The sequence below is a fragment of the Phaenicophaeus curvirostris genome, chromosome 2 (genome assembly GCF_032191515.1).
Source record: "Phaenicophaeus curvirostris isolate KB17595 chromosome 2, BPBGC_Pcur_1.0, whole genome shotgun sequence".
In the NCBI taxonomy this organism is placed as follows: Eukaryota; Metazoa; Chordata; class Aves; order Cuculiformes; family Cuculidae; genus Phaenicophaeus; species Phaenicophaeus curvirostris.
In genome coordinates this window covers 39,203,910-39,219,900 of record NC_091393.1, presented here as the reverse complement: position 1 = coordinate 39,219,900, position 15,991 = coordinate 39,203,910, and the positions used below count along the sequence as shown (strand labels likewise).

Genomic DNA, 15,991 nt, shown 5'->3' with positions numbered 1-15,991 from the left:
ACAAAGATGTTCCTTGGTCCAGAGACTGTAAATCTCAAAAGAACATGTAATAGATTACATATTTCATTCTCAGGTGACAGCATATGCACAGACAAATATAGAAAGGTATAAATGACGGATTTCCTTTATAAAGCAGAATATATGAACTTAAGTAATGGGGTGGGAAGTAACTGAAGACTGAAGATACTTAAATACAGCTGTTTATGTTGTTGGTATCCATACTGTACATATGCACAGGCATAATGGGTATCTAAAATGCCACTGTAGTAAAAAGAGATCTAATTAATGTTCCAATGAAGTCTAAAGGGTGTTTTCACACACCCTGAAGTTGAAATGCTCTTTTCTTAATGGATCTCTGTCTTCAGACTCCACTGACTGCTCTGAATAATTATGCTGGTTACAGGGAGGTTAGACATGTGGCTCACAAATAAACACCTACTAAGTATAAGTCTTAATCCGCCAGCTGAATCCAACTACTAAATTCAGATATTTTAAAGATCATCACGTCCACAGGAATACAGATTGATATGTGAACTGTGGAAATCCCATCAATGTAAAGGAAACTGAATGCCTCAGCATGGTATATAAGTGGGATTTATTTATATATTTAGGTATCTTTCAGAGACCCATGTACAAATGAGTAACATTAAAAAGCCAATAGGAAATGGACTCTTCTAGGAGATCCTAGTTATTCCTGCTCTAGTAAGGGTCTTCTTTATTTTAAGAAGTCTAACCTCACTTAGTATATCATCAAGCTGGGAGCCATAGCAATAATGCCTACCTATAACATTTGAAGTTACTAAAATATAAAATTAGACAAATGTCGCTTAAAGAGTGTTGGGGTTTTCTTATTATTGGAAAATGTAAATGTTGCCCCTCTGTGACATATTTTATTAGAAATGTTTCATTGATTATGTGACGTTTTCACCTGTAACATCCAAAAAAAAGATGGAGTTTTCATGGAACAAAGAAGTCACAGATGGCAAGCCCAGGATGGATACAGGCACTAAAATGCTATCAACAGTAGAGGAAGTTTACTGGAAGCAAACAAGCTAACTATGCCATTTTCAAATAATTTACAATTTCCCATGAGACCAAGACTTCATAACTAAAAAACTGAACTTATCACTATCATCTTATCTTCAAGCTTTTACTTTGTGCTTATAATTACATTCCAGCCTCAAAACACTAAGTATTTACATTTCCTTCCTCTAATGAAATTTTAGCTTTGTCTATTTTTCTTCACTTATGACCACATATAAACCTTTACCCTTCTAAGAGAATCAGTATCAAATACGTAAATGGTGTGTTTTTAAAATTAGCTTCTGTGAGGAAGACTCCAGAGGTTGAGCAAACAGGCATTGCTCTTCTGTCCTTAGGTAAAAAGTATTGATAGAGGTAAACTTTTCAAATTAACATATGGTGCAAACAATGCTTCTATGGGCAAGTTAACCTTGAACTTTCAAAATAAAGTCAACACTTCAGAAGAATGATGAAGACTTGTGGGAGCAGTGATGAGTACTTTGTATAAAAAATTCAAAACAGAACGAACAGATTTTTCACAAGATTTGCTTAACCTTTTATTGACTTGTTCAAGAAAACCATGTTCTGTGTGAAGAGAACTATCGGCTTTTTTGATTCATACTAAATCTCACATACAAAGCTACTGATTTTATGAAAGCTTTTACCTTGTCTTATATTGCTACGTAATATTATACATGATAAAATCTGTTCCAGTTACTCTTTGCACTTGGAATAGTGGTCTGTGGTTAGAGTAAAAGGCTAAGACGAAGGGTAGAATATATCTCATATAATGTTAGCCATCTAAAAATTGCATGCTGAATTCACAGGTAGTGTTCTACACCACAGACAGAGCCAATGGACAAACTTCCACATTCTTAGAAGGCAACTCATCCCACTTGTTTCATATATAATTCTATGGTACAGAATGAACTGCCAAGGATGATACCCAGTATCCTCTCTCCACTAACCACAGAGGGAATCAAAATGACCAGCTTTGAAAATGTCCTAGCTATTAGATAGCTAACATTCATGACTTTTCGTGAATGACACTCAGTTTCAGTGACTATGTGATGATTGACTTGTCCTTATGTGTGCTCCTGCTAACACTTAAGACATTCAGTTAACTGGACATGCTTTCTTTTGGTAGGTAAGCCTGAAAAGTCACATCATGCTGTTGCTACTTGTGTGAATGAACTGGCACTTTCTTCCTCTACATTTAGATGCCTTATACACTGACCTTAGTATTATGTGTGTGCTTTGGTTGGGAAATGGTTCTCATCTTATTTCAAAATGAGGTTTTTCTCTTAGGTTTCCACTCTCCTTACCAAAATGTCTTTCAGTTTAAGGACAACTCAGTCAGATGAACATAACTGAGATAATTTGCTCTTGAAATGGTAAACAAAATGCTTAAGCATGAATTTCCCAGCGGTGATCTTATGTAGACAATAATTTCTTAGCCAAAAAGGAACCTCTAAAATAAAGTGCAAAGAAGTTAACAGTTACAAGGTAAACAGATCTACACAGAAGACATAATTCACAAGCATCTTAATCACAAGAAGAACTGCTTTTTTTGAGGAGGTAGATTTTCCCCTCAAATAAATAAGCAAGTATAATGTTCATGCAACACAGTGAGAACTGGCATAGCTGATGCTCCATTGAGCTCAAATAGTACAAAAGAGAAGTGATACTGGCAGGACTGGTTTTGGAAGGTAGCTGTTTTTCCCCTTACCGGTGCTGCTGTATTCACTCTGCTGTTCCCTTCTATATCAAGATAGCCAAGGTTGTCTTGCATAGCACTACTTTGTTTCTTTGAGTCATTTATTAAATAGTCTCACCATATCATCCCACCCAGCTATTTGCATCATTGATTAATTAATTTCTACAGGTGAATGTGATGGTTCTGCTGAATTTCACTTGACCAGTCATATTCTTAACACTACAGCTAAAAATAGCTTTTGTGATCAGCATTGCAATCTCGCCAGGTGTACTGAACTACATGTTTTACCTTTTCTGATTGGGTGGTTGGCCTGAAAGATATTTCCTGTCATCCCCAATCCCATTATGATGGCCAGAAAAGATGCAGGATCTAAATGTCCTGTGGGTCAGATACAGCTCACTGGGTCATAGATGGACTACTTTTCCTCAAGTAACCTGTAACACTCTACTAGAGAGAGGCCCACCAGAAATCTTAGATCCAAATTATTAACAGTATGTAAAGAAACTCAATTTAACTTCCCTGTAGCTCAAGTTTATCTGCTGTCTGGCAGACATAATTCGAAATGGACACTGCACTTACCCAAGAATATGTTCACACAGGAGCCTGCAGTAGTCACTGTGAGAACTAGTAATTAAGAGTAGAATCTTCCCAGCACTCTTCAGTTGTTTCAGCCACTTTTTTACAGACTCGGGACATCTTTGTAAATATTTGTCTGGATGATTTTTCACTTCTGGGAAATACGTCCCACAGTCTTCTAAAAGTTAAAATATAATTATGTGTTATCCAATCCTGCTCACAAACCACTTAATTCACACAACAAATACCCTTTTATGTGCAAAAAAATACAATTGGAAAAAGGCGAAGCAAAGTTTAAAACTTTCCCTGTATTGTAACTCAATATAAACCATAAACCTGACCAAATCAAGAGGGTACATTGTTGCAGAAATAAGTTTGTATGACTTTTCTCTTTTATCATGGCATTTTCATAGTTATTTTGTTTGATGTGTTTTTCTTTGTAAGAGTAAATAATACATAAATTACAGTTTATAGTTTTACACAGCAAATAAGTGCTTCCTGTTGCCTTTGCTCAGTCTTTGGACATTCCATTTATGATTTTTAAGTGAATTTAATGTTTAAAAAATGGTAAAGACCTGAAATTCCCAAGAACATCTGTTCAGCTACTTCTGATGCTTTAGGTGAGCATTGTCTAATCAATAACATTTACTGTAATATTTTTGTGTTTTTCACAAATAGCAGTTTATCTATGAAAAGTTCGTAAAACAAACTAGGAAAGACTCTCAGTTATGTGGGATACTAGGAACAGATGCAACCCCCTGCCCCCTCCTCCAATTCCAGTTTCAATAATGCTCTTTTGCCAACTATAACAGCAATAGAATTTTGCAAATACACTTGGAATGTAAGATTTTAAAAAGTGTGCAATAACACTAAGTTGGCAGCAAAAGTTACCTATTCATTACAGTCACCAATAAATTTTTACCCTTTTAAAATCCACAGTTGTGTTACCAAGACATCAAATTAATACTGATCTTAGCTTTTTTTATACTTTCTTTGACTTAAAACTACATATTTCCTCTCTATATCCAAAAATGTCAAGCTAGTTAAAGATCTAACAAGAAATATAGTAATTGCAGAGACAGAACTGACACCAAGTATTTGGCTCTCAGTGTGTGTGTGTTATAATGAACATCATCATAGAAGATGATTTTCTTCCAGCATTTGTTCTATATGAAACTGTCTGTGGTCAACTTTGCTGAATGATTTAATAAGTCCCAGACGTTACTTAGCCTTCTGGTATGTGAGTAATGCTATTTTCTAGTTTGAAAAAGTACAATTTAAACCACTTGAACTTTAGCTATTTAATGAAAGAGAACATGTATGTTTGAAATGATAGTTTCAAAGAAAGACTAAAAGATGCTGAGTGCTGAACATAACACCATTTCATAAATTACACATTCAAACATCTAGAGACGGCAGGAAAGATGGTCTCCCCAAAGAAGTTTTGAATTGACTGTTATCTCTGCAACCAGACAAGAGGCAAGAATGTCTTCTTCTGTACTGACTCAATTGATTTCTTCCCAAAAGATACAGAGTTGGCTACGATATCTGAAGAAAGTCACTCAAATAAAATCTCCCAACCCATAACCAGGTCACTGTTCCAGTTCTTCATGGTACTTAGGGAAGGCTGTGCAACAGCCTGTATCAGAAGAATATGAACCTGTTCCTGCAGCCAGCATTAGGGGATGTCATGACATTTGCCTTCAGAGCTAGCCAAATGCAATGATTTTTTTTTTTTAATCAAATTAAGTAGATTTACAAAAGAAAGTTTACTGTAGTGTTTGCCCCTCTCCTCTTTCCTGGGGTGTAAATCTTATTTGAGATGAGTAATGTAGTATAGTTTTTAGGAGTACAAGCTGCATACTTTTTTCAGTATTATCATTAGTAATTATATTCCATATGCTATGTTATGACAATTTTTCTTCTTTCTTGTTTCTGAAAATGCACGGCATTACGTGAGAATAAAGGGGGACACAAACAAAGCAAGCTTGTCATTGGCTCTCACAGGTTCAAACAATTAAAAGAAAGATGGCAAAGTTCATTTATATATACAATGATCTATCACTTTTTACCCTAAGGTAAAAAAGATCTAAAGATCTGTTTTACATGAACTTCACTATTGGACACTCTTTGTCTTTCCTTATCAAATGCCTCTCACCTTTTGTTAACCATTCTTCCATGTGCAGCTAACTTAAAGACTTTGAGTAAATTTAATCAACACTGTCTTCCTTATCCGCTCTTTGCAGTATCTGCTATGTGATAAATCTATGATGTAGGCCTTTGAGTTACATCAGCATTAGAAAAGGTCAATAACTCTGGTTTCAACATATGAGCTGAAAGACAGTCTTATTCTAGCTTTCTATCCAGACCCTGAAGCCCAGCTGTTAATTACAGACAAGCAATGAATCAGTTCTTGACACTGGGATATGAAGTTTGCCTCTGGGCAGTTTGCCATATCAGGCAGAGGTACCTTAGAAGAACCCTCATTAAAGCATACTTGACTGTAATTAGGCCAACACGGCCCAGGAAGCAGAGCTGAACTTAATTCCTAACATACTGTTCTGTCTGCTGAAGACAGTTTGGTGAAATATATATTCATACTTGTAAAGGAGTTAACCACCAAGAATTGCAATAATTTATTGAAAGCCAAATAAAAACTGAAAACCTTGCTCACTATCCCAGGCCAAAATTCAGTTCTGAGAAGGGCAGAAGAGCTATAGGCACCTTGTTAGAAAAGAGAGTTGTGGAAGTTTTAACATGTGATATAGAAATAGCACCACGTTAAGCCTTCACAATCAAATGGAACAATTTGACAGTGAGAAATGAAGCACTTTTTTCTATGGGTATGTACTACCTGCATATACTTGTGCCATATGCTGTGCTTTGTTTTTCTAAAGCAGTAAATCCATAAAAATAATAAGAAAACTATACTGAGCAAAGAGTGAGAAATTAGAAAAGAACTAATTTTACCAGAGATAGCAGAGGAAAGGAGATAGTGAGTTAATGGTAGTAAATTATTTTATGCAACTGTCATACTGCTCTGTTCTTCAAAAACAAAAAAGTAATTCTTCAGACAAACACCATTCTTGAGAAATAAGAAATGTCTCAAGCCTGCAGTACCTTCTTGATAATGCTTATGGGCCATTCAAAGTCCAAAATACTCTTAAAAATGGAACTATAAGCACATTTTAGAGAAGCTTTGTTGGTCCACAAGTTCACTGTATCAAAATGGGTGATTTGTGATCATCACCAGATCTACAACAGGCAGTTTACTATCTATACACTGCCTAAAATGAAATATCTACATTTTCACCTCTTTGTTTTACAAATATAATTTAACATACAGCTATATGGACATTGACATGCATTGATGTGTACCCACAAATCAGTGAAAACAAAACAATAACAAACCAAATGGTTTAACTTTCAACTCAAATGAATCTCTTCATTGTTTTCAATTGTCTGCATGCATGCCAGAGCCTACACTAGTAGCCTCCAGCTCTTCGGCTGTGTGAACACTTCCTCAAAATACAAAAAAGTGTTTCATAAAAAGCAAGGAAACAAGAAGACAGTGACAATCAACATAACAATCGACATATTTATCCGTGATTATATGAGAAAACTTAATCCAATGATGTGGAGCAGGAAGCAAATGTCTGAGCATTCTGTGTAGAATTTTCTAATTAATTACATGTATGTTGTCGTGGAGCAGAGGCAGTTTTTCAATTTCCATTCTTTTTACTAAACAATTTGGAATTTATCTGAAATCTCTGAAATACAGCCTGCAATAGAAAATCAGCAACTAGCCTCTGTAGGGATTTATAATATCTTCCAAATATACTTTCAAAAATAATAATTACCTTTATGGTCCATTGTATACCCTTTCAGAAAAACATATTTCCAATTAAAGCAGAAAAGAAAAATAAGCAATTAAAATTTGCTGTCTAGAACTGACACATATTAAAATACTGCTAGTGCTTCTTATCAGATCTTGCATTTTCAAAGCAATATAATTTCCTCTATGTATATTATCAGAGGTTCACTTAACGTCCAGTTTGATATTTGTGACGTTACAATTTGATCGAGATGTTCTTTGCATTGTCTTGCCTTACAGTTTAACTGCTTGTAATACAACTGTGCTAGCAAATGGGATGGGAATTATGTAGAGCTGGAAATGCAGAACCCATGGAACAAACTCAGAAAGAGCCTGTACAAGGCTTCCCATGACTGGTAGAAGTTCCCCAGCACAGAAAATTATCTACTCTTTAATCCAACCACCAACCTCTACTACAGTTGCAAAATTACTTTATTGATGTATGCAGTTTAAGGTTCTAGTACAATACTTCTATTTAGGGAAAAAATAGTCATAGATTTCTTTTCTATTCTTTATTACACCACTTCTCCTTGGCAGGCTGTCATAGACTTTCAAACCAGAACACAGGGTCAGTTTACACCCCACTGGCCTTGGACTCCTTTGGACTTAACTGCCAGTCCACACTGCAGAACACTGCAGTTCAAGAGGCATGTTTTTGGCAAGGTTTCTATCCAGGACAGGACAATACAGTGAGTACTGTCACTGCTTCTTAGGGGCATCTACTTGAATTAAAAAGAATTTATCCTCTATTTATACGATTTAGCTAAGCAGAGAGGTATGAGACTAAAAAAACCCTAGGATTCAGCCAAGAAAAATAAACTTTCAGCTGCCAATTTGTAGCTTGTATTCAGTGGCTTTAATGACTAACCATCTCTTACTAAGAAGGTAGTATTTGGGAATGTGACTTTTCTCTCTTTTAAATTCAAAGGCAATTTGATAGCTTAGCTAACTATACCCATAGTCAGATTCTCCACAGCTCTGAAGCCATTAAAAACTTATACCCCTTCCCTAATTTTTGTCCTAATGTAGGCTTGTAGGTAACAGTTATTAATAATAGAGTAGAGCTGAAATAATGTGTTTCTATGAATGATGATACAGACAACTCTGTTTATTGTACACTGCTTTTTGTTGTGGTCTTATAACAATTCAGGGTTGTAAAGTGAACAGAGGCACTTCTTTGACCCTTGTTGTTGCCTTCTTCTCTCGTCTAAATAAACATATCCAACAACTAACATGAGCATTCAACAGAAACACAAGAAAAACACCTTCATTACAGATGATTTTGTAAAAGAATTTACATTTCATCTACTGAAAACAAGCAGAGGAGAAAGGGAGTGATGGTTAAAATTATATTAGAAAAAGTCATCTTTCCTTTCATTTAAGTTCAAGTGTGTATTCTAGTAACAGCACAAGAAGCAAAATGAGAGACGGAAGGAAATGCTAACATAAAACAAGATAAGAAAGCAGAGTGAAGGATGAAGCAGGGATGACTGGGCAAAATATGCTTAAATTCTGGATGCCTGGGTTCAGGCAGATATCAGGAATAGGGAGCAGCAGGAAGAGATAAATCAACCCTCTCTTTCCTCCAGGGGTTAAAGATGTTTAAAAACAGAATAAAAGGATGAGAGTCCAGGAAGACAGGAAGTTAGGAAGAGGCAAATACCATAACAGCAAAAATTAAGTGTCATAGATGTAAAATATTCTGTATTTTATGTTCTCTGTGATCATCTCAATTCCTTACCTAAGACTGTGCAGTCTGGGAAATTATCATAAATATTCTGAAAATCTCCATCTTCACCTACACTCAGGTTGCTGAAGCTACCAATCCTTACACACTCATTTGTCATACAAGCTTCGCAGAAGTATATTTGAGATTATTTTTCTATATGCATGATAACTATTTGCACTGAATACCTTTTTTTCCCCATAAGCTTCTCATACTTTTTTGAGTCTTAAACTCTACTGGGGGTCTACAACTTTAAAATACATCCCTTGATAAACATAAAAAAAAAAAGCAAAACAATTTAGGAAAGAAGGAGGAAATGGTTTTGCTCCACTGAATACAGCTAAGAAGGTGGAAAATGAGATCTGCTCAGAATGCTGCTGTAGTTTTATTTGTAAAACATGAACTGGCTTGCACGAAACATGTTATGTTTGTTGCAGAAATTAAATGTATAATGAAAAAAGAAAATATAGTCCGTAGATGGTTTAAATGACACCCAGACCACAGGTTGCTGGTAGACTTATGCAAACTAGAAGTCCTACTCAGCTGTACTGCTCCACCAAGAAGACATTACAGGTAATCCCCTTTTCTGCAGATCTCAAATTAAAATAACTCTGAGAAGGAACTGAAACTGTTTTTGAAGCTTTGAGGCACTTGTTGCAGTAAGAGTGAAGTTAAAGTTCTTAGAAACATTTTTGCTGGAAGCAGTAGCATCATATACCTCTTATACATGCACATGTACATACTAACACACACACATATAAAGATAAACATATGTATACATATTGTAAAGAAAACCCATATTTTTTCCCTAAAAAAAAAATAGTCTTTTTCTGTCTCCCAAGTACTGCACATTGACAATAAGGAGTGGTGTTAATTCCAGCTCCTGGGCCTACAGCTGCAAACTTTCCGAATGGGTACAGATGGATGAGAAGCTGAGTGTAGACTCCGGTTTTGCTTGCTCCTTAACATACCTATTACAGATGCCACATCCACATTTCAAAAATAACTTGATGGGCCAAAGGAAACTTCAAGCAACAGGCACCACACGAATTGGGTAGGTGGAGGAATCACATGTAAACTGAGGCTCTTAAATGTATCAGAAAAACATATCAGATGATAAAAGACAATACAGAAGAGTTTGACAATGAGGGAAATTTGCAACAGATTATTCAACTTCATCTTCATGATTAACCCATATATACAGAAAGTCCACGTGTATGCTTTCTGTGATCTCATGATTCTTCCAACTTACAAGCAGTGTTCAATAATGACTGCTTCTACTGTAGGTGATGTACCGCCTTCTGCCAAGCTTATTGTCGTACTTTATTACATATAATGAAAGTCTTACTTTTCTTGCCTGGAATCTCACAGTAGCTATCTTGTTAACTCAGCTCTCAAATCACTTATGTACCAAATACTTTTCATGGTTCTGGCCTAGAGTGCTTCATAAACCAGTTTCTGGATGAGACTTCATAAGCGTATTTTCAGTCCCCAGGTATTACGGAAATATTCACAGGAAGATGTACCAAGAAGGGCTACCAGGATGAGACAGAGAGAGCTTAAACTATGAGTCATGTTGCATTTAGACACTACAATGAGATGTAGTACAAAAAACATTAATTTATAGAACCATCAGCAGAGACATCTTCAACTAGATCAGGTTGCTCACAACCCTGTCCAACCTGACCTTGAAAGTTTCTAGGGGTAGGGCATCTACCACTTCTCTGAGCAACCTGTTCATATTTCACCACCTGCACTGTAACAAATTTCTTCTTTAGATCTAGTCTAAATTAACCCTCTTTCAGTTAAAAACCATTACCTCTTGTCCCACCACAAGAGGCCCTGCTAAAAAATTTGTCTCCATCTTTCTTATAAGCTCCCTTTAAGTACTGACAAGGTGCAATAAGGTCTCTCTGGAGCCTTCTCTTCTCTGAGCTGAACAACCTCAACTTTCCTAGCCTTTCTTCATAGAAGAGTTGTTCCACCCTTCTCGTCATTTTTGTGATTTTCTGGACCTGCTCCAACAGCTGCATGTCTTCCCTCTACTGGGGACCCCAGAACTGGTTGCTGTGCTCTTACCTCTAAGAAGTCAGTACAGTTGGAGAAAATAAAAACTACTTGCATATATATTTGTTTGCCATATAAATATTTCAGCCACACTGTACTGGAAAGAGAGACTTCTCTGACTGGAAGTTCATCCTTTCAGGCAGAATTTCTCTGGTACTGCATGTGGGTGGTGCCATCTAGCGAGCCCGGGACCCTGCTCTCTGGGGATCATCCTGCGGGATCGCAGCTCTGCCAGCATCGGGCACCTCGGGCAGTGTGGAGGAGGATGCCCTTGGGTGGGGAGCTACAGCATCATCCCGAGGCACAGCAGCCTCTCTGTTATTCAGAACAGTCAAAACACGGCTTTCCGGAGGACAAATTCCTGCTATTTCCTGGGCTGATGATTTTTTTTTTCTGTTCAATTTTTCTTTTTCACTATTTATTGGCCTCCATGAAGGCAGAAGGGCCTTGGGAAATCCCTTACAATTTTTGGATAAGACTTTTAAAAGACAGAACTGAAATGAGCAGTTCCACAGAAATGACCTCGAATGGCAATGATCCACAAACATCAGTCATCAGAGGTCAGGGTGTGGGTATGGGGGAAGGCTTAGTCAAAAAGACTGTGTGATTAGACAGCTTAAAGATAAATCCAACAGAGAAATGATAACAGTCTTCAAACATGTAGAAAGCTCAGGGAAAAAAAAAAAGGAAAAGGAATAATCTGTCCCCTGAGACCAAGGTCAATGAGTCAAGATGCAGTGAACCTATGCTCCTGCAAGTCCAGATCAGAAATTATGATTCTAACTTTAAGGGTACTGACACACTGGAAAAACAGCATAGGATATTAGGATGTTGTATGATCTTCGTAAGTGCAAGTCTTTAAATAGAGGCTGGATGATTACCTGTTAGGAAGGAAAAACCTAATCCATCCCTGCTTTATTTATCCACCTCACCTATGGATAATGATGCCTATGGTCATTCCAGAAACAAAATTTGCTTGTAGACAGTAAAAGGAATTAATTCAGCAAGAAGCAGCAGCACAGCTTTTGACTTCTTGCTATTTATAGGCTGTAATTTTGGATTAACTATAAGAGATTTCCAAAGGATGAGCTTGAAATATAGAGGCAGAGACTAATTCCAGGTTTCATGATTAGGACTCACACATGCAGAGAGATATTGCAAGGTTGGAGTTTTCACCAATCTAACAATTAGGACACTAACTAGAAGCCCACATCGACAACTTCATCAAAACAAATGAAAAGATAGACTGCTGACTTTAGGCTACTTTATTGAAGAGCATCCTTTTCCCGTTTGTGCCAGCACACTTGCCACAGCAAGGCTGAGAGAGGAACATTCAGCTTCTAATGCCATTCTTTTGAGCACAAAGACCTGTTCTTAAAATACCACTATCGGCTTGAGAATGCAGAAAACAAAGCTGCTTTCTAGAAATTTAACAAGATATAAAATCTCCATTAAACACATTTAAAAAATTGAAAAACTAACTCATTTTGTGCAAAGTCTATGTGTTGAGTTCATAACTCTCTTAAGGAGAATGGAAAAGAAATTATTTCAGGTTTTTAAAGCACTGTTGAAAAAATCCTTGCTGGTCAGTCTGTTTGCAAGGAATTTAGAGCCTGAGAAAACTTAGGAAAAAAAAATATTCCAAGTGCTCTATTTGTGATTCTGCATTCTTCTATCTCCTGGCTGACTCTTTGTCTATTTTAAAATTATCCAAACAAGGGCAAACAGATGAAAAGTAAACCTGTAAATATCACTTAATGTAAAATAGATCCCAAATGAATGATGACCAGCTCAGGTTAAGAACAGGAGTGAGCATCCGGAGGAAAAATGGTTTCTGTAAGCAGAAGTGTGCAGAAAACAATTATTTTTAGCTTGTGAATTTCTCTAGGATTCCAGGTTTTCCCCCTATCCTGCATCAGAATTAAACAGAAGCCCTTAATAAAAAAAAAAAAAGAAATAAGGGAGAAAAACAGATGTGCACATGGACTGGCACTCGCTTACTGTGTATGAGTCCATTTTGCAAGCCAGGCAGAAGTACTGTCTCTGCCTTGCTGGAACACAGTTCCAGTCGACTGAATACTGGTGCTGACATGATGTTGTTTTTGTGTTTTAATCTCACTTATCTGACCTTCTCCACTACATACGACAACATGGACTCCAACATCACAATGCTTCTCTGCATATATCCTAATCATCAAACCTGGAGTTAGTCTCTGGTTCTGTATTTCAAGCTCATCCATAGGAAAACTCAGATAGTTAGTCCAAAATTACAGCCTAACTCTGGCAGAAAAGGAATGATGTGAACACAGGCCCTCTTACATGCTACATATAACTGACTAAATATGCTGCTATGCTTGATCTCTCCTTTTTTCTCATTCTGATTAAAAATTAATTAACTGCTAAATTGAGACTGTGTGCTCTCACAGCCAGTTCCACTGCCATTGTCTTGTAAGATATATCTTAGCTTTTTTGTCAGATTTTTTTGTTTGTTTTTATGAAGGAGTAGCAGTGACACTAGCATGGGCAATTAAAGTTGATAGCAATTCATCATACAAGTTTGAAGAAACATGCCTGCTAAAGCAGCTACATTACAACATTAGCAACTAGCAAGTGAACAGTAATATACTCTGGACAGAGTGTTAAGTATTTAGATAGACCACTTTACCATTTCAGGTCATCTACAGGCTCTATCAAGTGAGGAGTCTTATTTTTTTGAGGCCATTATGTATGGCTATCTGCAGGTACTAAGAGAAAATTCTGGAAATTTAAGGTGATTTCTGGAAACTTATTTAAGTGACTACAGAATATCTCTTACAGCACTGTTGAAATGCTGTTGCTGTTTCTTTTGACACAAACCTTATAGGGCTCAATCTCTCAGGTCTACTGAAATCACATAATAACTTTTTATCAAGCATAAATAAAAAATAATTTCTTTATTCCTCTGTAAATAATCTCCTTGTGGTTCATCAACTACAACAGTATAAAATACATCCATTTTACTGTTGGTAAAGTAGCCAACAGTCCAAACCTGCTTATACCTAAAATCCCTAGTTATAAAGGATAGGGACTTAGGTACATATTTTGAAAACATCTGTATTAATTGCAGAGGTATAAAACTATTAAGAAATGCATGGCATCCCCTGATCTGCACAAAATAGTTGGTTGATCTCAGGCCTCTGTCCTGTATGTAGTGACAGTGCTCCAAAGCCTAGGGCTTATTTCTGCCTTGCCTGGCAGTGATAAGAAGGAGTCTCTTAACTCACATCCTCAGGCAACAGCCAGGAACAATGGCAGTATTACAGTGCTAGGGATAACAGGAGAGGCTAGGGGATGTGGCCAATTTAATGCTAGTCATGTTTATTCACTTTGCTCTTTGCATACAAGAAATAAGGTCTCTAATAAATAAAAAACACAGGTGGTTTTGCTAGTAGTATGTTTTCTGTATTAACATAATTGAATATGTGTCAAAGTGAGGATGGACACACAATGCCTGCACGCAGCTGTTACAACTTAAACGTGCCTTTCACAAAAATTTCAGCTCGGTACTACAATTTTACTGCTGTCTACAATGTCTAATAGTAGAACAAAAACTATACTAGAAAGTAAAACAGAGGAGCATATAACACAGCAATTTCAAGATAGTCAAGTGGAAAAATATACAATAGTCTAGAGGAATGAAATATATCCTCATAAGTAAGAACAACTGAAATCCACCCAAGAATAGTCTGCTGTGGACAGATTTGGTACAGGCAAGACTGGAACAATAGTTGATACATAGGTAAGCTGCAATATGACTGGAAAAAGTAGTCAACTGTGAGGTGCCTTGATACTGGTAGCTATTCAGATGCCAAAGTTAAATGACCAGTGTGTGATTATAGCATGACTGGTGACACAAAGTAAGCATCAGATACTGAAATTTTATACACTCAAAAGACATGAGCTGATTTTTCTCCTACTCCTACACACATTTTAATTTCTGTGTTGCAGGTGATTGTAAGAGATCAAACACGCAAATGTAAGCAGTTACCATCTGGCAGCTAAGAACTTGTACCAGCACACTTACTTCCTTTTCTCCCTCATTTAGGCTAACATTTTATTCCACCGTGGGGACAGGTTTAATGTGCATATATACAATCAGTCACTCCATCTCACTTGACAGGCAGTAAGTTTTTATGCCATTTGCAAGCCCAGGAACATGCCCCATGTAAAATGCCAATCTAAAAACACCTTCCACAGTGCTCATCTGGGAAATTTAAGGTCTTCCTTTCCAGCTTCTTAAAAATACCTTTTCTATAAGCCAAACAAAACAGATATAGAGATGATTGCAGGAGTCCAAGACTGGGAAAACTACTCCGGCTTGTTAAGCACAGAGAACTAAACCAAACAGGTGACGATATTTCCCCAAAGTGCAGTAAGAAGCTTGTCTAAGTGACTTACAAGATTAGGCACACAAGAAACATTTCAGTTGTTATATACAGAATTTGACTTTGCAATACCTGTCCATTACCAAATCATTTCCCCAAGCACCTCATCTACCTGCCTTTTAAACACCTCCAGGGATGTTGACTCAACCACCTCCCTGGGCAGCCTGTTCCAGCGCTTGATAACCCCTTCTGTGAAGAAATTGTTCCTAATGTCTAATCTAAACTTCCCCTGATGCAGCTTAAGGCCATTCCCTCTTGTCCTATCACCTATTACTTGGGAGAAGAGACCAACACTCACCTCTCTAAAACCTCCTTTTAGGTGGTTGTAGAGGGTGATAAGGTCTTCCCTCATCCTCCTCAGTCTTTTCCAACCTGATGATTCTATGTGGCAGAACTACATCACTCCAAATTAAGAAAAAAAAAAAAAGAAACAGAAGAAAACTCGCTTATTCAAAGTTTTCTACCATGCTAAAGTGGTGATTATTTCTTCTCCAAATAATGCCATAATTTGAAATATTGAGTTCCTATGTAGCAGGCGAGAACTGAAGGACCATAACATGCCATATACTGACCAACTGAAGCAG

The 15,991-nt window shown here is 36.9% G+C and overlaps 1 protein-coding gene across 1 annotated transcript in view; it reads right to left on the bottom strand.

Annotated features, from left to right (window-relative positions):
• Positions 1 to 15,991, bottom strand: part of NT5DC1 (5'-nucleotidase domain containing 1) — a 141,515-nt gene that overhangs the window by 51,063 nt on the left and 74,461 nt on the right. The window contains exon 7 of the mRNA XM_069851748.1: positions 3,320 to 3,494. Coding sequence (XP_069707849.1) covers positions 3,320 to 3,494 — 175 coding nt within the window. The remainder of the gene's footprint in view (positions 1 to 3,319; positions 3,495 to 15,991) is intronic.